The following is a 27966-nucleotide window of genomic DNA, read 5'->3' on the forward strand; positions in this document are numbered from 1 at the left end:
TCAGGTTGCTTATGCATTTGCGATGTAGCTAAGGATGACCTTGAACTTCTGACCCTCCTGATTCCACTTCCCTGGTGCTGGGATTGCAAGTTTGTGGGGTTCTGGAGATTAAACCCAGAGCTTCCTGCATAATAGACAAGCACTCAGTTAACTGATCTGTATCCCCAACTCATATGAAACATAATTTAGAAAACCTGAGGGAATACATTTTATTATACTTCCTTCATTCTAAGTTTTGTGTCATTTTTCATTTGTAATAACCTGGGATTCCTTTTTTTAAAATTAATTTCATTTACAGTGAGAGAGCATCACACCTTTCATCTCTTTTAAAGGGCAGTCTGCTAGTGATAAAAACCTCTCTTTTTTCTAAGAGTACCTTGGTTTTCCCTACGTTGCTGACACTTGTCTTTGTTGGATGTTGAGATCTTGCTAAACGATTTTATTTCTGAACATTTGAACAGAGTTGTGCTTCTTCCTCTTGGTTTCCAGGGTTTATAAATTATTTTTCTTCTTCTTCAGATAGGGGGCATATTTCTCTCAATGTTTTAAAGGTTTTTTTCTGCTTCGAGTTCAGTGTTCAGAAGTTGGAGTACGGTTAGCTGAGTGTGGATTCTTGAGATCTATCTTGTGCACAGTGCATTTTGTTTCAAGTACTGTTTGAGTTCTGACTTTGTTTTCATCCCCCTTTAAGATTTTGATGTTATGAATTAAAGGTATTTTGTTATGTTCCCAATGTACTTGAGTCTCTGTTACTGTCCCTATGAGCTCTTTAAAGAACACAGTTCTGAGATAGCTTGTGTAACAACTGTCTTTGAACTAACTATAGTCCAATTTGGCCTTGAATCAATCCTATAACCAGGATCAAGGCCCTTGATTTCCTTGTTCTGCCTGTATCCGCATTCAGGTGCTGAGTGTGCAAGGCATGGGCCAGCACACCCACTTCTGCGGAGCGTTGAGTCTCATTGATCTCTCTTGCTCAGGTCAGGTCATTTCTGTGCTAGCAAACAAGCTTGTTGATTCTTCCCTCTGTCCACATGCTGCTGTTGAGCCCATTCATTAATTTTAGTATTGATGTTTTTCCTTTTGTTTCCTGAGAGTATTACGTTGCCATTGGCTTCAACTGTGTTTTTCATTGTCCACTTTGCACTAATATGTTCCATGATGGCTGCACGTCTGATCCCAACTTGCCAAGAGTTGAGAGTAATACTTTATTTCTGCTAGTCAGGATTAAAGTCTGGGTTACTTATTTTGCCTACTTTTGTTTCTTGGGGGGAAAAGGGGCTACTCACTGGCCTTCCATTCATAGCCACCTTCTTAGAGAAGCAGGAGGTCCCTCATGTCTGTCTTCCAGGTGGCTTCTACTAACAGTTCTGTGGGAGTGACTTCCATATTGTAGGAAAGCTGGGAAAGCCTGATAGACTACTGTGTGCCTCCAAACGATGGAGAACATGGAGAGCAGGCTGGGTTGGAAGTTAGGGAGGCCCTCTCCGTGGTGTTTCACATTGCTGTCACGGATAGGGATGGGGGAGGAGAGGGTTTTCTGATTCTCCATCCCACCTTGGCTTCGATGGAGGGATGGGGGTAGATGTTGAGACATAGTATGAAAGTCAAAACAGAGCAGAATTTGGGAGGCTTGTTTAACGTTGGTTGCCATAGGTTACAGTATCAGAGAGTTGAGGTACAGTTGTTTTCTGTAGTGTGTCTGGAGTTACTGCTGAGCTTTTTCTGTCTGTGTATGCTAGACTTTTCCTGGTTTTTGGTTAGAGAGAACAGTCTTTGTTGAAACAGTTTTTGGGTGAATACGCTGATGTTTCTGTGTTGCCAGGTACCTTTACTTTGCAGTTAGAGATATTTGAGCACCAAAGAGAAAGGAAAATGACTTCTGTAGTGTTTCTTGGGTCCTGCAGAGCCTCTTACCTCTACCTCTTTTTCTCTCTGACTTGAGTGCCTTCATACGCTTGTCTTATACATAATCTCTTGAATTTTTAGCTGTACTTACAGACGGTAGGGAAAAGCACACATGCTCTGTCTTCTTGATAAAAAAATTCATCATTATTCAATCCTTGCCCCTCACCACATTATTGGTTTGTAGGTTCATAGGATCTGGGAAGAGAAACAGTATCAAGGTCTTATTTTAGGAGTTTGGTTTTATTTCTTGCCTCTGTTGTATCTAGGAGAGTCTCATTATTATGCTTGGCTCAGTTTCCTTCTCTCTTATATCATTCTGTTTTCCTCAAACCAGGTCCCTTGGGACTGGGTTGGACACCCAAGCTGTAGGCTTGTGAACAAATTTGTCTGACCTCAGAGTGAGGCTACTTCAGATCTGAACTTTTCCCATATAGTCTTGTCTATAGACAGACAGACAGACAGACAGACACACACACACACACACACATACACACACACACAACCCTGTACATGTAGTTGATAAGAATCCATATGATACCTACCATGGACAATAGTTTTCTCATCGCTGTGGTTATTAACATTCTATTGGGTTCCCTAAATACTTGAGAAATCCTAGCAGTCAATCTCTTTATTCTCCTCTTCATGTTGTCTTCCCTCTCTACTGAGCTTTTACATGCCCCAAATCATTATAGAGCCATTTAACAGGCACATGGCACACACATGTCTGGCATAGAGTGGTTATTCAGTATGTGTTAGTTTCTTTGCGCACTTTTTTTTTCTTTGCGCACTTTTACGTTTAGATATCGATCATTTACTGACGCGACCTCTTCAGTGTAGATGCCACATCCTCTGATGCAGAAAAGTATTTGTACAAAGCCTGATACGATCTCAGCTTTGAAAGCTGCTCCTCGTTAGACCTGGTCTGTTCCTTGCCTTTGCTGTGCTTCCCTTTTCTCATCTACAAACATGGGTTAGTGCCGAGCACTAGGTGACACCTCTAAGACACCCAGAAGAGCATCTTTGGATGTGTGCTCACTCACTTAAATGTTTAGTTTCATTGTTTATTAACAGTCCTTGTCAGAGTTTCTGAGAATTAAGGACTATGTTTTATTTCAGTTTGGGTTCTAAGAATCTACTTCAGTGAATAGTTTCTAGTGAAAAGTAAATGTTTTGAATGAATGAGGGAGTACAAATATTAAAAATGGAGCCAATTTTTCCACAGAGGAGACTCTGAGGGGGGCACCATGGCTTCAATAGTCACTTCTGCCTAGTGGCTTTTCTTACAGTCATTGGAATAACTTGGGGAATGAGATTTATTTGGTGTATTTCCTTCATTTAGCCTCAGCCCTTGCCACCATTGGGCCACCTACAGAGCTGATTACGTCTGAAGTCACCGCCAGGAGCTTTATGGTTAACTGGACTCACTCCCCAGGAAAAGTGGAAAAATACAGAGTTGTGTATTATCCCACCAGAGGTGGAAAGCCAGAGGAGGTAACACGACGATCTTTCCAGACTTCCCAATCCCTAACGTCTTTATAGTGGGGATGAAGCAGAACTGTATGTGTAGGACAACCTTCTCCTTAAATAGTCTAAGTGGTTTGAAATACATTTCTATATGTCTGTGTTGTTGCTCTGTCTCTTCAAGTTGTGTCCACACCTTCTCTCATCCTAAGGATGGGTCAAGTATGCACTTAGAAGCTAGTTTACTTTTCTTCCCCAAATTAGCAAATCCGAAGTTGACTAAGGTTTCCATGCGTCTTGTTCTGCTTGGGAGTGGCGAGGGGTTTCTGCCTTAGTGAAGACTGTGTGTTCCAAATTATGGGGTAATAGGATGGGCCAGTCCTCTGGCATTTGGAATCTCCTGAACGTCTGTGAGATCCGGGCAATGGAAAGCCATCTTGAAGCAGCTGTAGCCAGTGTTCTCCATTGTGACTCGTTGTAGCCAGAAGACAACACCTATTGCCAATGGCGGGGCCCTTTCCTTCCCTGCCTAGATGCAGTGATTCACTGAGTTAAGACATGATGAAATCTCCATTTCCTTTTGTTGTTCTAACCTCTGGTTGACCTCAGAATGTTTCACAATGTCCTTCTCTACCCAGGCAGAATCCCTGAGCTTCTTTTTAGTTTCAAGCATTACCAAAATTGATCACGGAGTTTCAAATCATCTGGTCCAAAGATAAAAATAAGCCAAATCCTTCCAGTGGCTGTATTTTTTTTAAATGACAAGCAAACCTTTCAAATGTTTCCCAACATGCCAATGGGGAAAATTACATCTCCTGTTGTCATGTGAATGTGACCAGGACCATAATTAGCTCAGAAATGACATGATTTGCATTATATATGAATTAAGAAACAACTTTGGATGCATTCCATAGGTGTGAATCCACTTATGCACCAAGACAAGGAGACTTGATCCCTATAATGGAAATGAAGACCCCACACAAATAATAAAATATTTAACGAGATGCTCTTAGTGGAGATATGTTTGCTTGTTCATTTCAATTCTGCACGTGAGATATTTCATCTTCTTTGCAAACCGTTCTTTCAACAGGTGGTGGCGGATGGAAGGGTGTCTTCCATAGTGTTGAAAAACTTGATGTCTTCAACCGAGTACCAGATAGCAGTGTTTGCAGTATCTGCCCACACGGCTAGTGAAGGCCTGCGGGGAACAGAGACCACATGTGTGTATTTAATCCTCCTCTACTTCACACACCTACAGGCTTGCTTTGGTGGCTTATTCCTAAACGGGGCTGATCGGGGTGGACAGACACCCTGACTGAGAGTCACAAGAAGTGGCCGTCATGATGCATGTGGGAGAAGATGGTGCTGCAGCTGCAGATTTCCAGCTGTGTGTTTGGAATGGATTTTTACAAATGTCTTGCATGTTTTAGAGAGGGCAACTGTGGTGGTGAAGGAGACAGACTCATTTCATCCATTCTGTCCGTTCATTCATTCATTTATTCATTTAACAAACATTTTTAATAAATATCTTCTGTGAACCAAGAGCTGCACCAAATTTGTTGGTCAGAATCGAGAAGAACTTCAGGGGCTTCTTTCCCCTAGGGGAATAGTGAGGGTATCACAGTGAATTTCCCTCAATATTCATCTCGTAATTCAGAGGAGCATCTGAACCCTGACAGTCCCTTCATGGGACATGAACACAACTACTCATGCGCGTGCTACATGCACATGCACATACATCCACACATCGGGTGCATACTCAGAGAATCATAAGAAGAGACAATTGTAGAGTGACAATTATTTAGACATGTGAAAAACTGTTCTTACCACATCTTGGGCACTATGCCAAACTGGCCTACATAGTATGCATTTCATGGAGCAGCAACTATGTAAACAATGCTAAAATCTACATTCCAGGACCACAGTGCTTTTCCTCTGCGCAGTGCTTGGCTTTTGACGGACAGTGATCTGCCAGGCTTGTGTCGATGCTTCTGTTTTGGAGAAATATGTTTTCTCTTTTTAAAATTAGTTTTAAGTTACCATAGGAAGTAATGGTTTCCATTGTGGTGCTTTCGTACATATGCATCCCATTTGCCCTAAATCATCTGCTTCCTCTGCTCACATTCCCATCCTGCCATCCCCAGCTGTCTCTCTTCCACTCCTCCAGATAGTTTTCCTTTGCAGAAACAGTCTAATGGCCATTTCCCCTCTCAGGGACGTCTCAGTCTTGAACGAGCTGAGTCTGAGGGACATTGGGACATTTGCATGTGTTAGTGCCATGAAGTGTTGTTGGGACTCCAAAAGAAACATGTGCAGAGAGTTGCAAGTGTAAGCGAAGCCCTGGACTTGAGAATGTGGTTAAGAAGCAGGTGTGCTCTGTAAGAACAAATCCGTCTTTTCCACCAGTGTTGTTTATACTTCAAGCCTTGACCTAGAGCTTTATCCCAAACTCTCCTGACTCTTGAAATATGGCCAACATTGTTTTTTGTTTTTAATTTTTGAGAAAGGATGACACTCAGTTCCCCAGGCTGGCTTTGAACTTGAAACAATCCTCCTGCCTTCTTCTGAATGCTGGGAGTATTATAATGGGCTGGAAGGCTTGGCCTCTTATTTCTTATTACTTGATTTTTTTTTTCTCACGGGTAGTAGTAAATGAGTTTTACAAAGAGCCTCCTCTTGCAGTGGCCTTACCCATGGCTTCCGACCTCGAGCTGTATGATGTGACTGAGAACAGCATGCGAGTCAAGTGGGATGCAGTGCCTGGCGCCACAGGATATCTGATCCTCTATGCTCCTCTCACAGAAGGTCTGGCCGGAGATGAAAAAGAGGTAACTCCAGGCTACCAAATGTGGCCCTCGGACCTTTGCCTTCCGGATAAAATTTGTATTGCAAACATTGATTGTGTAAAATTCAGAAAATTCAAATTGCCAAACTAGATTACATAGGTGGTAATCATTTGAGGCTATTACAAAAAAGCCAATCATACATTACTTTGCAATGCTAAGGATTAGACTCAGGATCCCCCACGTGCTAGGCAAGTCGTGCTGCTGAGGCACACTCTTAGCTCTTCTGATGACATTTCATTCACAGTCTGTATTCTATTTCCTTTGATTTTCCTTTCATTCTTTTTTCTTCCCCTGTTTCCTAACTTCTTTTATGGTTCTGGGAATCAAATCAAGGACTTTACACATACTAGGCAGGCACTTGATTCCTGAGTTTCACCTTCTCATCCCTTTAGAATATCTTTAAAAGATTGTCTTATAATTTTAAATATGTCAATGTGTGTGTGTGTGAGTGTATGTGTATGTGTGTGTGTGTGTGTGTGTGTGTGTGTGTGTTCAAATGTGTCAGATCCCCTGGAGCTGGAGTTAGACGTGGTTGGGATTACCTCAAGCTGCTGGGAACCACCAGATCCTCTGCAAATCCAGGATGTACCCTTAACCACTGAACCATCATCTCTCCCAGTTCCCTTCCATGCATTGTAATCTGCCAAGTGAAGACATTTTCCTAGCCAGCCATTTTAATTTCATCTATCGTGAATATCTTTCTACTAAGGAATATTTTTATACAGTAAATTTATACATAGCATTTTGATATTGGTTTGTACAAATTATATTTAATTTCATGGACATAAGGTATCTTATTCGGTACACAGAGTTTAATATCTTATTCACTTATAATGTTAAACATTCCTGCCTTGTAATTTTGCATGATTGTCCCAGATACTTAGAGTTGATTTTGAAAAGTGGTTTTTGTTGTTTTAAATACTAGATATTCTCAGATGACTCTGGAGAAAGTCATGTAATTTATAGGTAATTATGTGGTATTCACTGAATTAAAGTTTTGTCTTTATAATTTGAGAGGCAGATAAACATGTCTCTTGAATAAGAATTTGTGTGTGTGTGTGTGTGTGCGTGTGCGCATGCGTGTACAAGCGAGCTCGCAGAGATTGACTTAGAATGGCTTCTCATTCATTCTTCATGTTACTATTTTGAGACACTGTCTTTCACTGAACCTGGAGCTCACAAACTAGACTTGGCTGGCTGGTTAGTGAGCCCTGGGATCCTTTTGTCTTGGCCTCTCCAGAGCCAGGGTCATATACATGTACCACTCCATCTAGTTCTCACAAAATTTGTGGGATTTGAACTCAGGTCTTCTTGCCCATGCAGCAGGCACTGTCTGAAGCACCTCCCCAATCCCACTGGGCTTTTCCTTTTGACTTTATAAACATTTCATTGCCACCGATTGTGTGTAGGCTTTTTAATGTACTGGGATACTGTAGTCATAAAAGGGAAAAGAGAACATTCTGTCCATGCCACTCAGGTAGATAGATACCTTGCTTCTGAATATGGACGAGAGAGGCAGTTTGGATCGTGATTCTCTGGCTGTCAAAGGCCTGCCCAGCTACCCAGGTTCGTAGAAGCTGAAGCACAGTGACTCTGAGTCTCAAGGACAAGTTTCAGTGATGCGTGTTCTCTTGTTTTTTTGTTTTCGTTTTTTGTTTGTTTGTTTGTTTGTTTGTTTGTTTTTTCTTTTGGTTTAGGCTGTTTCTCTTCACTTTTAGAATTGGTCTGAATTTTACTTTGGCAGAAGAAAGATTTAACCTTAGTGCTGGAAAGATGCTAAGACTCAAAGAAAACAGAAATGAAAGGATACTAGCTGGCAATCGACAGAGCAGCGCGCCCTCTTTAAAGTATGATAGCTCCAAGCAGACTGAGCATGTGAGAACCATGCCATCACCCATGCCATCATTCCTGATCATTCCTCATAATACAGCTGATGTGGACAATATTTTGACATGTTGAACATGTGTACTGTTTTAAAGATGAATGATGAGAGGGTAGTGCTTCTTCTTTTGTGGTCTGTCTCTCTGTCTCTGTCTATCTCTGTCTCTCATAAACACACACACACAAACACACAGACACACACACACACTCACGCAGAATCCCATATAGCCCAGGATGACCTCTCAAGGGGCTGGTTAGTGTGGATGACCTTGAACTACTGATCTTCCCACCTCTACCTCTCAAGTAAGTGTCAGTAAGCTCAGCTTGAAAGAATTTTCAGTGAAATTTTACTCATTGTAACAGAACATTGTCAACAATAACCGTGGTTATCCCTAAAATAGGTATATTTATATCAAAGAATACCATAAAAGAATTACTAATGATAGTGGTATACCCGTGTAACAGCATGGTAACTCTTGAAATATTGATAGAGGGAAAAAAGCAAAATTATATTAGTATGGCCTTGTTTATGTATGTTGTTAGGCTCTATAAAACTAAACAGTGATAAGAACCATTGTGTTAGTTCTATCACTGTGATAAAACATCACGAATAGAAGCAACGTGTAGAGTAAAAGGTTTATGTGGCTCTTGTTTCTATATCACAGCGCATCATCAAAGCAAGTCAGGGCAGAATCTTAAGGCATGGTCCTGGAGGCAAGACCTAAAGGAGAGGCCGTGGAGGGATGCTGCTTAATTGCTTGTTCCCTGTGGCTTGCTCACTCTGCTTTCTTTTAAAGCCTAGCGCTACCTGCCCACATCAATCATTAATTAAGACATGTCTCTCAGATTTGCTTATAGATGAGTCTAGTGAGGAACATTTTCTCAGCTGAGATTCTCTCATCCCAGATATGGGTAGGTTTTTGGCAAGTTGATGAAATCCAGCAGGGATGGATACATACATACCAATACACAGGATACGTAGCAGTTTGTTACAAATCTGTTAGGACAGTGTGGAGGTAGAGCTAGGACTACAGAGAAACTTCTTTCTTATTGGTATGCATTAGACCTTTCTAAAATCTGAACTGTAGAGGACAAATGTTTAATAGTTATTATATCCGAGTAAGAGCTACATATATTGATATCTACGGACATATGTTGTGTGTGTTCAGATAGTTCAGCATTTAGAAACTTAACTTGGATTGCGAGATTGGAGACTATGGGGAATATTTTTCTTCCCTCTGCAATATAAAACTGCCTGTCAGATATTCGATGTTCAGTTGTCACACGAGAAAGCCTATATATAGTTTGACAAACTTCAAAGGGCAAAAACATTATCCCAAGATTGGGAGACAAGTTAACAAGTTGGGTGTCATGCTAAGGCTATCTCATCTGAGTACCTGAAGGGACTTGCAGTTTTTCCAGATGGCCTCCTTGTTAAATGGGGTGACAAAACTGGCCCAGTGCAGTTGAGCTTGAAGCAGAACCAGGCATCCAGCCCAAGGAATGGTTAGAATTAGCAAGCAGTAACAAATGCCCATTTGGACTTGCCTCCAGCATGCTGCTCTGAGGCACACATCTAGAGAATATGTCTAATTCAGTTCCACCCCCACTTTCCTGGGGACCAGACAGCAATGCTCTTCTGGCTACAGTTACCCTTTGTCCAGCTGTAAAGCATTATCCCAACACAGCATGGGGGTGGAGGAACTCAGTTTTCTGGGGTTCTATATTATCAGCTTCCAAGTGTAAAACAACTTGAGAGACATGAAATTCTGCTTGAAGCTTGTTTGATGTAGGCGCTGTGAGGAGACTAGGGAGTACCACCTTTACTCAGTTCTACTCTTATCAGAGTGAATAGCGCACACGTTGGGAAATGAACTAATTGCATGTGTCTTTTTCAGATGAAAATCGGTGAGACACACACAGACATTGAACTGAGTGGGCTATTCCCCAATACAGAATATACAGTCACTGTGTATGCCATGTTTGGAGAAGAGGCCAGTGACCCTGCTACAGGACAAGAGACAACCCGTGAGTGGGCCAGGGATCAATACGAGATGCTACCACAAAACCCCAAAGAAATTTGTCAGATTCTGAATTGAAAATGCCAGTTTTGATAGAAACCTCCCAAGAGGTCATTGTGACTTAGGGAAACATATATTTTACTTAGGAAAAGAAATGTATTTCTTTTACCTTGAGCTGTCATGTGAAGTTGGGAAGTTAGTCCTGAACTTTAGCATCCTTCTGGTAAATCTACCTCTCTGTCTAAATCCAGATGTGCCATGCACTAGATCAAAATAGAAAGAAAGAGTTCTAGAATGTTCTGGAACAAGCTCTGAGCAGCTGAGGCAGGAAGCTCAGCTCAGGTTAAGTTGGGTGACAAGTGACAATGACAATGTTTTCAGTTCTTCTATCTGCCATGTGGTTGTGATGTAAGATTAAATCCATGTGAAAATATGTAATTATTCAATAATTATTCTGAAAGAATAATTGAAGAATAATATTGAAGAAATCAATAGTTCTTCTAAAAATGTCTGCTGTCTTTCCATGAGCCACTTATTATTGTGTTTGGTCTTTAACTAAAATTTTAGTAGGAAGGCTAATTTTTACTAATTTTTACTTTTCTGGTCTAGTGCCTCATGTGTGCTAGATAAGTGCTATACCACTGAGATCTATCCTATCCAGGAGGCTAATTTTAAGTAAATTGCTCAAAATGTTATAAGAAAAAAGTATATCTATGTTTTGAAAATATGATAATAGATTAAATATTATGTATGATATGCACACAAGGTTGGGCATAGGCTATTATAAACACGGTTCTATTCATGATCTTTTGAGTCTTATGAGCATGCATGATGCACCTGATCCTTGGAAAGAGATGAGTAACCCAATATCAACAGTGCTGTGTCTTTATGATTCAACTTGAGGCAGAAACATAGTAGAGGTTTAGTGATAAAGACGTTTTCCCACACCCACTCTTTGTTAGTTCAAGCTGTACTGTCCTGCTCTTCAGAACACCAATTAAAACATCAAACCTGGTAGAAGAAGAAAAAAATTGCATCAGAAAATATCTCTATACCACTCAAGGTGTAAAGGAAGCTGTCTGTTAGGAAAAAAACTCAACTGTCAGTCACGAAGAATGTGCTTTTACCTAGGTGCTTAAACTACATACAGCTCTTTCCTATGATTAGTAGCTGGAAGGAGAGAATGAGGGAGGGGAAGAGGGAGAATCATTTCAAAATGTTCCCAAACAGTATTTTTATGGTTTGAGGAAAATAGACTTTTTTCCTGCCATGTCACCAAAATGTAATTGGATTCTGGAGTGATGTAAGGCTAAGGTGCATAAGGCTTGATCATATCACTTTATTCTACCTCCCTCACTTTTTTTATAGCTCCTTAAGTGTAAAAATGATCCCTAACTCCTGAGAGCTCTGCAATGTCTGAAATCCGTGTGCGTGGAGGTAATGAAAACCTTGAGTGTCAGAGTTTTGGGCATTACCCTGTGTGGCTGAGAAGAGTGACATCATTTGTCTCCAAGGCTCTTACTCTGCTGATTCTAACAGAGCATAACTGAGCTCTTGGTGTATGTGCATGTGAGTGTGCATGCATGTGCCTTTGTGCCTGTATGTGGTTATGTGCATGTGGACATGCATGTGCAGGTGTGCACACACATGTATATATGTATGTATGTATGTATGTATGTATGTTTGTATGTATGTATGTATGTATGTATGTATGTGTAAGTTGCATACTGGTTAATACTGCTATTTCTGTAATCAATTGATTATATTTCCAGTGCTCTTCTGTTGCTTATGACTGTGACTTTGGCTAACTTCCCTCACTTTTGCCACCAGAACAATAGAGATAAAGCTGCCACAATTGCAGTCTGAAATATACAGGTTAATGAGATAACATGGTACTTGTTAAACACAAAGGGGTCATCTCATCCGTGATACTGCTGCTATAAACTGGTGAAAGCTTGTGACAATTCTCAAAGTTATCCTTGTATACAAATATAAGACAGCACCTTCCTCCTTTTGAACACGGAGACACACATGGCGGTTGAGTGGACCAGCTCAGACTTAAGTTTTAGGTGTCTTGTTATGAGCCCCTGGTTTCTTATTTATTACATGCTCTATGCAAAAAGACAGTGAGTTACTCAGATCTTGCTTCTTTCTAAGCATGTATAACTTTCTGTTGCTCTTTATTCCCTACAAGGAGAAAAGCTTCTTTGTTGATTTTTATGAGAGAATTCATGGTGATCTTTGGGATTCTATCATCCATGAGAAGAACTCTGAAAGTCAAGGGGGTTGTTTCTTGTGTTTCACTTACTTTAAATGATTCTTAGCTATTTAAAATTTTTCACTGTGCTCCATTCCCTTAGTACCCTTAACCCCACCAAGAAATTTGAGGATCTCCAATGTCGGCTCTAACAGCGCTCGGTTAACCTGGGATCCCACATCGGGAAAGATCACTGGTTACAGAATTGTGTACACCAGTGCCGACGGGACAGAAATCAATGAGGTAAGTTGTGGGCTGTGATATTTTTCAGGTTGTTGTGCAGTTGTTCATTATGGCCTCTTAATCAGAGCCTAGTCGGTTGAGTCCATGCTGATCCCTTCCCCTAGCTCAGTCCCCACAAACTGAGCAGTCTGCCCCTTTTCTGACTCTGAAAGACACAACCTTTTGTCTTCCTTCTGTATGTCTCTTTCTTTTGGATACTGACCGGGATGTAAGTATGCCTTTTTTTCCCCTGACACTTTGGACTCCCTTCCCTGTCCCTAAAGCCTCACTCCCTGCTGTGTGGCTGCCTGCTGCCATGTTGCTGAGATCCATGTTGATAGCTTCAATGGCAATGGCTTCCTCCAAGCAGCTGCAGAGATGAACAGCTTGTCTGCCTTGGTGGGGTGGGGAGGCTTTCTTTTAAACTAATAAAATTGTCCTTGAGCTTTAGCAAACAAACGATAGTAATAATGTAATATATAATTGCTGTATGTAATACTCATTTCCTTTCATAGTTCATGGGGTTCAGAAGCTGGGAACTGGATATACAACTGTCCTAACATGTGAATGGCCTGAGCTGCCATGTTCTCAGTGACCTTTTACCTGTCGGTGCATGGTCTAGGGAGGGTGGTGCACTTGACAGCTAGCTCTGACGTCTGCATCTCTGAGTTTACTCTTCATGTGAGGCCTCTGGCACTCAGCTTCAGGAGTGTTGGTCCCATGAGAGAACAGAGAAAGTACTAAATGGAATTGTATCACCTTTAGTAATCTAGACTCAGGAGTCATTTAAAGTCAGGTGTGGTCATACATACATACATACATACATACATACATACATACATACATACATCACAGCATTTGGAAAACTCATGCAAAAGTATGGGTTTCATAAGAAGCCCACATCTTAAAGAGACATTTGATATCACTGCCATCCTCCATTGATAGAAAATGTCAGAAGTTCCTGCCTAAATCATTGTGGGGGAGAAACGCAGATTTCACCCACTGTGGCCAGCTGGGCAGACATGTGAGAGGAACCGTAGGTGGGAGATGGCCACCAGCATGGTGATCTCTGAAGAAGAGAATATGCCAGTGAAGTGGGAGTTGAGAAGTGGATGTCTCCATGAATTTAACAAACTGACACAAAGTTTGGTTTTATGTCCCTGTTCCTGAGTAAATGGGCCCTTCAATACTCTAGGTTGATGAAACTAATTCTGATTTAGAAAAGAATTGAGCTTCCATAAGAAAAGCCTCAGAAATAATGGAACTTGCTAAACTCAAGAAACTACAGTGCTTTGTGTATGATGACTAATACTTATAGGAATTCTTTCCTTAGAAATGTGTTTTAGCAAGATAGCAAGGCTTTTTGCTTGTTGTTTTATTTTGCTTATCTTGGTCCAGGAAGCTAAGAAAAAGAGGGAACTATGTTGAATTACATCACTTCTATTTTCCGACCAAGTGAAATAAGTATTTTCATATGTTGGGACAAACTTTCTCCTACAATTAGACTGAAGTCAGATTTTGCAGCGCATACTCTCCTCAGAGTCACTGTGTAGTGGAATACCAGCAGGGGCACACTTTCCATCCTGGACTCAGAACTTTCCACCCTTCACCTCAACCTTCATCATTCTCAAGAGTAAACATTTCCAATAAGTTTGGGGTCACTGGGGGGAAAGTTGATGTTTTTTTAAAAGATAAGATCCCTGAGAAGTAAAGCAATTAAAATAAAAAAAAAATCCCTGAGTTAGAGTTGTTTTGTCATTGCTAGGAACAGGCATTATTCTCCCAAAGCTGCACACTTAGCTGTAGAAGAGGGTCAGGCACATAATACACACCAGAGGAGATGCCGATTAAAGTGCAGAGTTAGACATAACACAAAGAGGCGTACCTTCAGCTGTGTTTCTAACATTTCAAGGTAACTTAATCCGTATGTGCTGAAAGAAAGACAAGTCAAGACCAATCAGCTAAGACCAGTGACAGGGACAACAGGTGTCGACGAGAGGGGTGGGGATGTCTGGCCACCGAACCAGCACCTGCTCTATAGAGATTGAGAGAGGAGGTGTTCTTTTTTTTCTCTTTTTTTTGGAGCTGGGGACCGAACCCAGGGCCTTGCGCTTGCTAGGCAAGCGCTCTACCACTGAGCTAAATCCCCAACCCGAGAGGAGGTGTTCTTATTAGATTGTGGGGCTTCTGAGGAGATACTTCGTGATTCCTATTTCGACACATAATTAGTCAAGTTAAAAACTGAAGTATATTGCTTAATGGCCTTTGTAGCCATCTGGGTAGTGGAGATCTAGAAATTTTTTCCTGCTATCCAGACAGTCCAGAGAGCATAGACATACAGCCGACTGCATACATTTGAATGGGATGATAAAAATCTTTAGACATATAGAACTATATGCAACTTAGGACCTATAGTGGCGATAATTGATCTGAGGAGTTCTTGAGAATGAAGAACTCAGAGCTCTTGACCAGTGTCTGCACACTGAAGACCTCAAAGACCTTGAAAAAGCATCACTTCAAGGCCAATACCCTTGGTCTGTTGGGTTATCAATAATGGGGTGACTGCAGAGTAACCTTCTGTTTCATGAAAATCACTACTTCAAAATGATGAAGCTATGGCTGCACTGGTGGAAAGGGATTTCTTATATTTTTGGTTGTGAGCCTAGCCTTTAACGGCTGAGCCATCTCTCCAGCCCAAAAGGGATTTCTAAAGAGCACTTCTCCAGGAAGTAGTCACATGGAAATGGTCAGAGTCAGACTACTCCCCTTTTTGAGTCGGGTGATCCTGAAAGCTGAACCTAAGGCCTCACACTGTTCTACCAGTGAGCTTCCTTTTGCTTTGTCTCACCTTCCCGCCTCCTCCTCCTTCTTTTTTTTTTCTTCACTGAAATGCTTTATTTTGAATCAAAGAGTTCCAAGTTCCATGATTGACATAATATTAGGCTACATGAAATCGTGATGAGGCAAGCATACTATAAGCAGTAACCAGTCTATACTGGAAAAATATGTCTCTGCTCAAATCATATTCCAGTGAGTCCAGATTTTTTTAAAAAATCATCCTTAACTGACCTAAATTAAAAATAATGCATGCTGGACTGGCTTCAAATTGGCTATGGGGCTGAGGATGACTGTGAACTTCTGGTTCAATTTCCAAGAGCTAAAATGACAGCTGTGAGCCACCACACCCAGTTTAATACCTTTCCTGGAAAAAAAATCTAGGGCTTTGTGCAAGCTAAGCACAGCTACTCACTGAGCTACACAACCAGCCCTGGGAGGGGTTTCTTTCTTTCCTTTTCTTTTTTCCTTTTTACTGCATATAAAGTATGTTGCCTTTATTTGCATCAAAACATTTGACAAGTTTATTTTTTCCCAAGCACACATTTTTCCCACTAATTAATGTATTTATTCATTCACTATATATCCCCACAGCAGCCTCCTAGTCCCCCTCTCACATGACCCCTTTCCCCACCCCTTTCTCTCCATCTCTGGGAAGGAAGAATCCCCTTTGGGCACCAACCCACCTTGGCCCTTCAAGTCACTGTAGGTCTAGGCATATCTTTCCCCCCTGAGGCCAGACAAGGTGGCCCAGTTAGGGTAATGGGACCCACAGGCAGGTAACAGACTCAGTGTAAACTCCTGTTCTAGTTGTCGTAGGACCCCCGTGAAGACCAAACTGCATATTCGGTACATATGTTTGGGGAGAGTGAGGGGGGAAGGCTACATCCAGCCCATGCTCGATCTTTGGTTGCTGGTTCAGCCTCTGAGAGCCCCCAAAGGTCCATGTTAGTTGACTCTGTTGGTCTTGTGAAGTCCCTCTGGATTCCTCAATTCTTCTCCCAACCTTTCCACAAGACTCCTCAGGCTCCACCTAACATTTGACTGTGGATCTTTACATGTGTTTTAGCCCACTGATGTGTGGAGCCTCTCAGAGGACAGTTATGCTAGGCACCTGTCTGCAAGCATAACAGTATCATTAATAGTGTCAGAGACTGGTTCTTGCCTGTGGGGTGGGTCTTAAGTTGGGCTGGTTATTGGTTGGCCACACCCTCAGTCTCTGCTCCATCCTTGTCCCTTTACATCTTGTAGGCAGGACAGACTTTGGTTGGAAGATTTTGTGGGTGATTGGTTGTCTTTATCTCTCTACTGGGAGTCCTGCCTGCTATAGAAGGTTATCACTTAAGGCTCCATATCTTCCATTGCTAAGGGTCTCAGCTCGAATAACCCTTGTAGACTCTGTTGGGGCCTCCTGGAACCCTGGTCTTTGGAACATCCTAGAGATACCTGTCCACTGCTGATTTCCATCCACTCTCCCTGTCTTTTCTTCTCAGTTCTCCCTACACCTGAGTCCCTGTCCTCCATTTCCTTCCTCATCATCCACCTCAGATGATTATTTTAGTTCCCCTCCTGAGTGAGATTCAAACATCCTGTCCCGGGAGTTCTTTTTCTTTGTGTCTTTGTTTGTTTGTTTGTTTGTTTGTTTGTTTGTTTCTTTCTTTCTTTCTTTGACTCCTCATGGGAAGGTTTAATGAGAGATGAGTAAAGGCTGTCCATGAGCATGTGGAGGAAAGGGGTGGGGTGATGGAGAGAGAAGGGACAAAGGGGAGAGGGCAAGAAAACAGAGAAGAGAAGAGAAGAGAAGAGAAGAGAAGAGAAGAGAAGAGAAGAGAAGAGAAGAGAAGAGAAGGAGCAAGAGCACCCCGGGTGTTCTTAAGAGTTAACAAATTTCCAAACTTTGAATTAATCTCATAAGTGAACGAACAAGCCACCAGTTCCTAAAAGAAAACAAGAAGTACAAGATACATCCAGGTTCTTGAAGATGTGCTTGACTGCTTAAGTCTTGCTAAAGCTTGTGCTGAGCAGTTGGGAACTGACCTCTTGTCAAGGAGCTCCAGAGCAGATGATGATGAAAAACATGCAGAATTTCCAAGACAAACAGAAACTTGTTGAGAAACTTGCCAACACAGTGGAGACTGATCTGGTTCAAAACCTCCCAGACATTTGACACGCTCAGAAATGTCCTGAAGTAAAATCCAACCGAAGCTTCAGTAAGCATGAGAATGTGAGTTCTCTCCCAGAAAACTGTGCCTTGCCTAAGAAAATACAATTCTAGGGGTGAGACCAAGAGGCTACCCAATGATAACTGTGAGTTCTACTGAGACTGACACATGAGGAGGGCGGTGCAGCAAATGAGGGCCTGTGATAGGGACTGACACACTGACAGTATATCCAAAGGAGGCTGAAGAGCATAAGAGGAGACATACTGATGAGTTTCAGGAACTGTTTGGGTGGACTGCTTAAGGATTATGCTGCTTCCAAAAGGGCAGTCTATATTAAGAACATGACCTCAAGAGAAGATCTGTGGTCCTTGACAATGGAGAACTGTCAAAATAAGCCCAGAGAGAATAGAGCCTGTGGACTCCAAGGAGAGATTTTCATTCTCTTTTGGCCAATGCTCATTCCTCCCAGGGAGATGAGATAGAAGGATACAGAAGGAGATGAGGCAGAAACTCCATAGGCATAAGATGGGCTTCTCCCTAAAACATCACAGAGGACAGTTTACCTTATTAGCATGCAACTAAAGCTAGTCTTGGCTAGATTCCCCCTCATCAACACTGAGTATGACTACATAGAAATTATCTGTGTTTGATGGTTATTGGGGGGTAGAGAAACATATTTCATATTTCTTTGTCTGGAATGGAATGCATCTGCAGCTTGATGCAGGTGTGGGAGACCTAGGTTCCCTGGTACATTGTTAGAAGAGGGGTGTTTGGACAGCTCAAGTCAGGAGGAATCACAGGTTCCTAGTTTCTGTGAATGCCTGCTTCAGAGTACACTTCAGAGCTTCAACCAAGTCACCCAGACATTTGGGATGAAGGTAAAATGGCCACCATTTTCCTTCCTTTGGAGGGTCATTCCAGGAATTGTGTGTGGTTGCAAAGCTCAGGTGGCTTTATGAAAAAGGGAATAGTATGTCTCCTCCCTGGAGTTGAGACTTGGGTACTCAACTATACTGTAACAGCTTTGCTAGAATACCAAGTAAGATTACTGAGTTTATGTTTTGACTGCTCTATTTCCAGCATTGAGCCTTCTTCATAGCCCTCTGTGGGGCTTTCTGACTGTGGCCCCCACAGTTGGAGAACGGTGATGGTTGATGATGCTGACAGATCTAATAGAACTCTACTACCCTTTACCAAGCACTGGACCGAGTGTTCTACAGAAAAAATTTGATAAATCTTTCTTTCCACAACCAAATGCTACAACCAAAAGCATGGGTTGAAGTTTAGAAATCACCTCAGCATTTACTGTGAAAGGATTTAACAAGTGGAAGAGAATTAAGTGCTGCCACTTAGTTTTATAAAAGCAAACCCACCAGTTTTAGACTATGAGATATCAGTTTCCAACAGCCAAGACTCAGGAGCACAGCCCACATTTCTCCTGGCTCAGTAGTACTCTTTCTTAATACCCTCCACCCACAAATTAGACTGAAGGGAAGTGTTTAGCTAAACTATTAATAAGATTGTACTCAAATTAGTTGCAAAACAGTGAACTCATAGACACTCTTGTCATTTCTTAGAAGTCTTCTCATATCTCCTATGGTGCTTAGAGGTTATAAGATCAGCTTCAAAGCTGATAGCTTCAAAGACTGTATGACCATACAGGATGGAATGGGAGATAGTTCAGGAGGCCAAGTTCACTCTCCAGCATGCCATAAACTAGGCATGGTGGCATGTGACTGAAATCTATGAGACAGAAGGACCTGAAGGCCATCCTCGGTTACATCATGTCCCCCTCCTACAAAACAACACGAGAAAAGTAACTAATAAAAAATGGCACATAAAGCTTTTTATTTGGTGAAATAAGTTAATAAATTTGACATTTATACAAATTACAGTCTTTAAGTGGTAAATAATTTCCTTAGCAAATGAGCAGAATCCTTTTAAACAGATATCTATACTACATAAACAATAGATAGTTTTATGGCTATATGCATTTTTCCATTTAGACTCTCAATGACTCTAACAAATGGGATTTCATTTTTTGTATAGGTTTGATAGCCATGCAAGACTTCCATTTGCCACAGAGTGGAGACTTAAAAGGAAAGTTAAGATGACACTGGCTGGGGTTGGGGATTTAGCTCAGTGGTAGAGCGGTTGCCTAGCAAGCGCAAGGCCCTGGGTTCAGTCCCCAGCTCTGAAAAAAAAAAAAGATGACACTGGTTTACCATTTAAAAGTTTTATGGCTCAGAACAAATTAGTTACACTCCTTAGCCTCAGGTTCTTCTTTGGGAAGCCATTTTTGTAAGTACTTAGAGTGTGGTGTGGAAAGGCAGGGGAACGGTCTCTATATTATTTTTTGATTCTAGCAGTTACCTAAAGCAGTTCAGAATACCAGCAAACAGTGCATAGGTATCATTTTGGAAGACACATATTGAATTGATATTTTAAATATTAATTTGTGGTTTTGTGCACATAAATAACGAAACATATGGTAAAAATACATCTAAGACAATAGGGTTCAGAATCTAAACATCTGGGTCTAAGTTGTAGGTCCTAGTTTGCATACTTGTGGGCAAGATCCTTAACTAATTTTTCCATCTTCAAATTGAGCACAGAAATGTATGTCCTTGGAGTCTTGGTGAAGATCAAGCAGTGACTTAATACAATGGGTGTAAACATTGCCCAGGAGCACTAACACTAAGAACCATCTAGAATATTGCCAATTGGTCAGGAGTTGATCCTTGCTTTCAGTGACTCTTGCCAAGTAAGAGAAGCCTGTGGCTGTGTAGCGTGGCTGGCCCTCCTTCTCTCTGCTCTGTGGTATCAGCACACAGTACTCACACCCCTCCAGGAGCTTAGCTGAGATGGAGCTGCGAAAATGACATCACAGCTGCCAAGTATCTTAGTTGGAGGCTACAAGGCTGTCACATTCTTGCATGATGTCTCCAGGTTCAAGATCAATAGAGTCCTCTCTTCAGGTTGGCACTCTTTTGGTTTACGGTTGATTCCTCAGAGAAGGACATGGCTTCTGAACTGGTCCTTGCTTTAGACAAGTCCTTCCCTTTCACAAAAAGTCTCTGATGTGCTTCTGTCTTAACTTTTGGACTGAGTTCATTCGTAACAGTAGAAAGGAAACTGAGTCACAGGTTACTGCACAGTTAGGCAGAGTGTGGAAGGACCAATCCAAGTCCTGCCCTGAGGGGCTTGCATGGAGGGCAGAAGCCCGACAATTCTCATAGACACAGACATAGAATGCATGTGAATAGTGCCAGGAAGGAAATAACAAAAGCAGCCTTAGAGAGCAAGTCTGCTGACAAATGTGGGCAGGGAAAACCGCCCAACGAGCCACATTTAGCATTGCTGAAATGGATGAGGAAGGCTGACTTTTGGAAAGAAGTGAGCAGTAGAGCCAAAGACAAAATTTAATGTCCACTGTAGCTGTCTTCAGACACACCAGAAGAGGGCATCAGATCCCATGACAGAGGGTTGGGAGCCACCATGTGGTTGCTGGGAATTGAACTCAGGACCTTGGGAAGAGCAGTCAGCGTTCTTAACCACTGAGCCATCTCTCCAGCCCTGAGCCAAAGACAAAATTAAGTAATGTGCAAAGAACCTAGGTAGAAGAGGGCAAGAGCATGACACAGGCCAGTGAGGATGGATACCAAGGGACACAAACAAGGTCAGGGTGATCTCTTATGATGTTTGTTTTTGATGTGGATGCTAGTCGATGAACAATTAAGTGGGTATGGAACATTTTCTGCTTTGGTAATGGTCACCGTCTTAGCTAGGGTTGTGCTGCTATGAACAGATACCATGACTGAGGCAACTCATAAAAGAATAGCATTTAATTGAGGCTGGCTTACAGGTTCAGAGGTTCAGTCCACTATCATCAATGTGGGAGCGTGACAGCATCCAGGCAGGCATGGTGCAGGAGGAGCTGAGAGATCTACATCTTTATCTAGAGGCTGCTAGCAGAATACTGACTTCTAGACAGCTAGGACGAGGGTATTAAAACCCACAGGCACAGTGACACACCTACTCCAACAAGGCCACACCTCCAAATTGTGCCACTCTCAAGGTCATCAAGGTCAAGCATATACAAACCACCACAGGCACGCTGGCTATTAAGAATAAACTTAGAGTGGGTTATGTACCTTTGTTTAACCTTGGGCATCAAGACTTGTTATTGACAGGATGTAAAATAAGAGATTGTGTTGTGTTGTGGTCCCTAATTGCAAAGCCTGCTCTCGTTAAGTATGGTTATTTCTTCAAATTTCTGGAACACCACCAGGACTAAGGCATCTTATTTTAAAACACTATGTATTGTGATAAGGATTAATTGAGGTATATGTTAAGCTCACAGATGTGGGTGCCATAACTGTGATTTACAATTTAATCTCTAATCTAGACAGCTTGGCAGCCTGACCCCAATCTCTCAATGATAAAGCCATTCATTCTTTCTTCCTTTTGCCTTCAGGGTGATCTGGGTGGGGATTTGTGGTTCAGATCTTGCCCTCACCTCCTTTTTATTTTGTGCTCTCTTTTTTCAAGGTCTTTTACATTATATCCTTATTCCCTTTCTTTAAGGCTTAATATCACACACACACAACATACACCCATGTATATATGCACACACATATGTACATATACCATGCACATATATATTATATATGCACACACATACATATCTATACACACCACACACATATATATATACACATATATATTTATACACACAATGCATATATATTCCCTCAATAATGTCTTTGTATGTATACATACATACAATATATATATATATATATATATATATATATATATATCCCCCAATTATATCTTTCTGTGAAATACAAAAGAACACTCGAATGTTTGCTGTTTCCTTTGGTGTTAATGTTTCTCTGCATGGTTGGTTACCTGTGAAATTATGATAGAGCTTGTCCTGTGTGACACAGGTAGGGAGTGAGTTGGCAGAGCCCAGACAGTGAAGTCAAGACTGTCTGCTCTGAGACTTACTAGAAACTTCGCATGCCATTTCTTCAGCCTTGTAAGCCTCATACACCTTCTAAGTGTTTCTAGGTGTGGCTAGGATGTATTTACTTGGACACGCTCTGGCTTTGTGATTCAGTGTTGTGCTTTGCAGTAGTGATAACCTTCCAGTCAGCTGAACTGTAGATCATACTAAAATGTTTGGCGTGGTTTGAGAGTATTGGGTACAGACTGTGGCTATTCTGTTCTGCAGGTCGAAGTCGATCCCATCACTACATTCCCTCTGAAAGGCTTGACCCCCCTCACAGACTACTCCATTGCCATTTTCTCCATCTATGAGGAGGGGCAGTCCTTGCCTCTGGTTGGAGAGTTTACCACAGGTGAGCCTTTTTCTGGATTGAAAGGATTCAGGAGGCAACCATGCAGCAACCCCAACTGTAACTTTGGATTTAATTTTTAAGGTATTACAAACACACAATTAGATATCTAAATAAAGAGAGAAGATGCCACCTCACTTTTAAAGGTTAATTTCCCTACACCCGTGCACATATGATAAGTATGAATTTGATTCTGGAGGGTTAAAAGAAAAGACCATGAATTTAGAAGGAGTATGTAGTGGGGGAGTCCAGGAGGAGCTGAAGAGAGGAATGGATGTGATAAAAATATATTGTGTTCATTTATGAAATTTCTAAACAGTAAAACTGTACAAAAATCACATACTTTTTGTCTATTTACCCTCTTCCTTATTTCTTATTGTAAAAGTTTTACCCTCATCATTCATTCATGTGTGTGTGGGTGCATTAGGCGGAACCCCAAAGTTACTGATATCAGAGTTTTCTGCCATGGGAATGACGTTTTAATCCTATTTAAAGTAGTGTGTTGTGATATAGCAGTATTATAAGGGGGCCTAAAACTTAACACAGCAAGGAATGATTAAAATACAGAGGCAAGCATTTATGGCCTACCTAACTTCCCAGCTCCATTTTTATTTTTTATACTTTATGAAAATGGCCCAATGTCAACAATGTAAGAGTTCTGGAGTTACTGGAAAAAAATTTTAGAGAACATTATTTCTGTGGTTTCCCTAATTTATGCTGTTGGAAGGTACTGAAAACAGACATTAAAGTCAGAGTGGTTAGATTGAGGATGGTTGCCATTCTCCCACGGCTTTCCAAAACCAAGAGCTCCCTCGATCTCCCCATCCCACGGCCCGCCAGGAGCTGCTTGAGTTTAGTTTCTTGCCTTCTCATTTCTCAAATGATCTCCTCCATGGCTCACAGAGGAAGTTCCCGCCCAGCAATACTTGGAAATTGATGAGGTGAAGACAGACAGTTTTCGAGTGACCTGGCATCCGCTCTCAGCTGAGGAGGGCCAGCACAAGCTGATGTGGATTCCGGTCTATGGCGGGAAGACTCAGGAGGTGAGTTGACTGAACCACAGTGAAAATTGATCCTGAACGTGATCCCTGGAAGTGAATGCCTACTGCCAAACCCAGGTTGCTGTTTTGTTTCAAAACAGATGAGAACTGCACGAGTAGCGTCTTGCAGGGCACGGCATTTGGCATTTCAAACGCATCAAATAATGCTATATAGTTCAACGATTAAAGATGTATTGTTATCAGGGCTTTAGTTTTATATGTCAGATTCCTCACAAATAACACCTAATAAAACTTTACAGTGCTACTTTTACAACATTAATAGTATTTTGATTGGGGAAGTGAAAGCAATAGGGTCCGAAGTTTGATTTTAAAATGATTTTAGGGTTCCTCTGTTTTATTCAGTTAGTTCTTGATTACATACAGACTTTTCCTTTGTATTTTTCTTTTTAATTTTCAGTCCCCCTTTTCTTTTTTTAAAAAATCATTTATTTTACTTTTGAATTGTAACTACATACTTTTCCCTTCTCTTAAACCCCACCCGCTCCCCCAAAGTTTCCATATACTTCTCCTTGATCTTGTTCAAATTTATTGCCTCTTTTTCATCAATTGTCATTACACCCAGATGTGTATATGTGTATGTATTGTACCTGAATCACTGTCGGAGAGGTTGCAGAAAGATCCTGAGAACCAAAGGATCATGGAGTTTGCTGTGAGATTGTGTCTCCTAATAATGTTAAAAGCTACACCTAGAGAGACCAACATGACTAACGAAATATGAGCTGAACAAGGAAGACAATACCATGCCCAAGTGGACAGGGGAATGATCATGAAGCCTCAATGCTACAGTTTGGGAGAAATAGTCTTCCCCAGGGAAGAGCACATCAATTTGTTTTCCAATACCGAATGGTCAATCACTATCTTCCCTACCACTCCCTGTCTCCTTCAAAGTAGCCCCAGTTACGAAGCACCAATTGCCTTTCAGGTTGCCCTCAAAGAAGAGCAGGACTCATATGTTGTTGAAGGCCTGGACCCTGGAACTGAGTATGAAGTCTCGCTATTAGCTGTGCTGGATGACGGAAGTGAGAGTGAGGTGGTGACCGCTGTGGGGACCACACGTAAGTCCTGGAGTGTAGACTTAAGTCTCACATGAGCTTCAGGGTTTACCATGCACACTCACAGCCTGTCTTCCCCCATTAGGCTTCACCTTTCCTTTCATTCTCCAGGGTTTGCCTTGTCTTATAGTCAATGATGTTCATGTTGAAGCAGCACCATTTCTCAGACTACCATTACACTGAAGGCACTGAGCATCTCTGTCTTGTTCATAATTTTATTCTCTGGCATTGAACTCCACATTTGGCGTATCTTAATTGTACCACAACTGTGCTCAAAATGGAAAGGTAGATGAATAGATAATAGGTGGGTATAAACGATAAAATAAATGATCAAATTGGAAAATTAGCTAGATATATTAATGTAGCCAAGAGTTTTTTTTTTTTTTTTTGAGTTTTCCAAGTTAGTCTTGGTTATAAGAACTTTTTTGCAAAATTTACTTGCTGATTGATATTCCCATGTGTTTTTCTTTTTGAAACCATATTATTAATTATATCCTCCTTTCTTAAAAATGAATTATCAACCATATATTAAATTCTCTTAAGTGGCATTCAGATTTATTGGCCAGTGCAGTTGGGACATTCTTAAGTCATAAGTTGAAGAGAGCACAGGGGAATCCAAGTGGGCCCGGTTAGTTCTGTCAGAAGCCCCAGAGCTGGGATCACCCTTCTGAATTATATGGAAGGGAGATACAGAGGCTGTGCCTAGTCCCACTGTGTCTTCATTTGGTGTGGAAAGACGATCCCTTAAAGAGGTGGTGGCTTCAAAGGAGGTAATTCCCAAGACTAGGAGACATTGTCAGTCCATATTTGCAGACCTTCTAGCTGGGTGTGTTGATCTGCATGGGAATATGGGACACCACCTACCCACTCTATTCCAGCACCTACCCAGGGTAGGTTCAAGGAACAGAAGAAACACGGCCTGTCAGAGCACATTGCCCTCTTGGGTGGTCTTTTTTGGATAACCCTTTTACAACCTGCTCTTCAATTTAGTTTTCTTTAATTATCACGGCTGTGTCCCTACTTAAAAAAATAATTGTGAGGTTGCATAATTATTTTTGAGGTTGCGTGCGTGATTTTGTGAATGTAATTCAGGCGCCTTTCCAATTCACCATGCGTATTCGTTGAAACAGTGTATAAATCCGTCTTACAGCTTACCTGTTCTTCTTTGTACATAACTGCCAGTTGTTAAGAAAGAACGATAACACCAATGCAATTCCCTTCATAAGTTATACAATGGTTTATGCAAACGTTTAGAATATTATCTTTGCAGAATTTGAAAGTAATGAATTTTCTTTCAGTTGATGATTTTTGGACTGAAGCACCCACAACTGTAGAACCGACCAGCCCCGTGACTTCAGGTGAGGACATACAGGGGCCTGTTTACCCTCAACACGTTTGATTTAGACAGAAGTGATGTTTCCTGGTTTCATTTACCTTTTATTTAGTTATTAATTAGAAAGGAGATGCCCTTTCTTTCCTTTCTCACAAACAGTCCACACGTCAACACCTTTGAACTTCATGTTGTCTTTTCTACTGCGTACCACTCGGTCTCCTAGTTCCCCATCACTGAAGCTCTCTACCTTTCCTACATTCATCTGGAGGCCCATTCACCTTTGTGAGGTGGCTAATGTAGCACCACCCACAGAAGTCTTTGTCCCTCTGTGACCCTCTGTGGAGAACTGGTACTTTACCCCACTTCCATTCATTTCTGTTGGGACCTGAGACTTGACTTATGCAGTGTTAGTCCCTGACCAGTAGTTTCCCTCTCATCTTGGCTTTTCTCTTTACCTCAACACACCTCCCACCTAGCTGTCTGAGTTAATTAACATACTCCCTAACTAAAACACTCCCACAGCTCCTCACCCAGTCACCCGCTCATTCATTCATTTATCCTTCAGCCAATCTTTCTGTGGACTTTCTTTATTGGATCACACAAGTTCTCCCTTGATAGTTCCTGCTTTCTGTCTTGGTACCAGAGTTCTGGAACTCTGCCTTGAACTGAGAATTTCCCACAGTTGCCCTCGTCTTATAGTATAGCATAGTTACATCAGTTAATAAGCCTCCTAGCTACTTGGTGCTGTGTTTACAAGACTTGATGGTGCATGTGTCAAAGATCTATACAATATGACATTTGAGACAGGTTCAGTAAATGTTATCATTACTGATAACATACTGGGGATGGGTGAGGAGAATGGAAATGTGCAGTGGGCAAGAGGGAAGTCAGTATAGGAATTAAAAAATGGAATATGTGAGGGAAGAGACACTTTGGTAGATGGAGAGGAATGTTCTAGTGAACACAGGTGAAGAAATTTGGGCAAAATCCCAGAAAAGATACCTTGTATGGGCTGAAAAGAAGAAGGCAGCCTGAGTTGGGGAACTGTTCTTGAGTGAGTAGTATTGACAGGCCTGGGAGCAGGTCGGTGCATGCTGCTGGATGCTGCCTCACACATGGAGAGTGGTGAGATCTGGTAACTTCTGCCCATTTCAATAAGAGGGAGCGAGCATGAGGTCCTAAGGACCATGCTCCCTTTTGAGTTCAGTCCAGTGGGTTTCCTTCAGTTCTCTGTCAGCCACGAGCCTGGAGCTCCTGCTTTGCGTGGATATCTTTCATAACGTTGCACTGAACGATGCCGGATACTACTCCGTAGACGGTACCTGTGTTCTCATTTTGGGATATGATAGGCTGCAAGGTCTTTAATATGTGGTTCTATTTATTCCAGTTCTCCAGACAGGAATCAGAAACCTGGTTGTAGATGATGAAGCTGCTACTAGCCTGCGGGTCACATGGGACATTTCTGACAGCAATGTGGAGCACTTTAGGGTGACCTACCTGACAGCCCAAGGGGACCCTAAGGAAGAAGTGGTAGGCACGGTCTGTATAACTACTGCTGACCAGG

At 41.7% G+C, this 27966-nt stretch overlaps 1 protein-coding gene across 3 annotated transcripts in view; it reads left to right on the top strand.

Annotated features, from left to right (window-relative positions):
* Col14a1 (collagen type XIV alpha 1 chain) overlaps positions 1-27966 on the top strand; it is a 215113-nt gene that overhangs the window by 68450 nt on the left and 118697 nt on the right. For all 3 annotated transcript variants that reach the window (XM_039079204.1, XM_039079205.1, NM_001130548.2), the window contains exons 10-19: positions 3248-3399; positions 4460-4589; positions 6052-6197; positions 9995-10124; positions 12478-12617; positions 22833-22959; positions 23860-23999; positions 24940-25072; positions 26368-26427; positions 27790-27932. In XM_039079204.1, coding sequence (XP_038935132.1) covers positions 3248-3399; positions 4460-4589; positions 6052-6197; positions 9995-10124; positions 12478-12617; positions 22833-22959; positions 23860-23999; positions 24940-25072; positions 26368-26427; positions 27790-27932 — 1301 coding nt within the window. The remainder of the gene's footprint in view (positions 1-3247; positions 3400-4459; positions 4590-6051; positions 6198-9994; positions 10125-12477; positions 12618-22832; positions 22960-23859; positions 24000-24939; positions 25073-26367; positions 26428-27789; positions 27933-27966) is intronic.

The sequence above is a fragment of the Rattus norvegicus genome, chromosome 7, assembly GCF_036323735.1.
Source record: "Rattus norvegicus strain BN/NHsdMcwi chromosome 7, GRCr8, whole genome shotgun sequence".
NCBI lineage: Eukaryota > Metazoa > Chordata > Mammalia > Rodentia > Muridae > Rattus > Rattus norvegicus.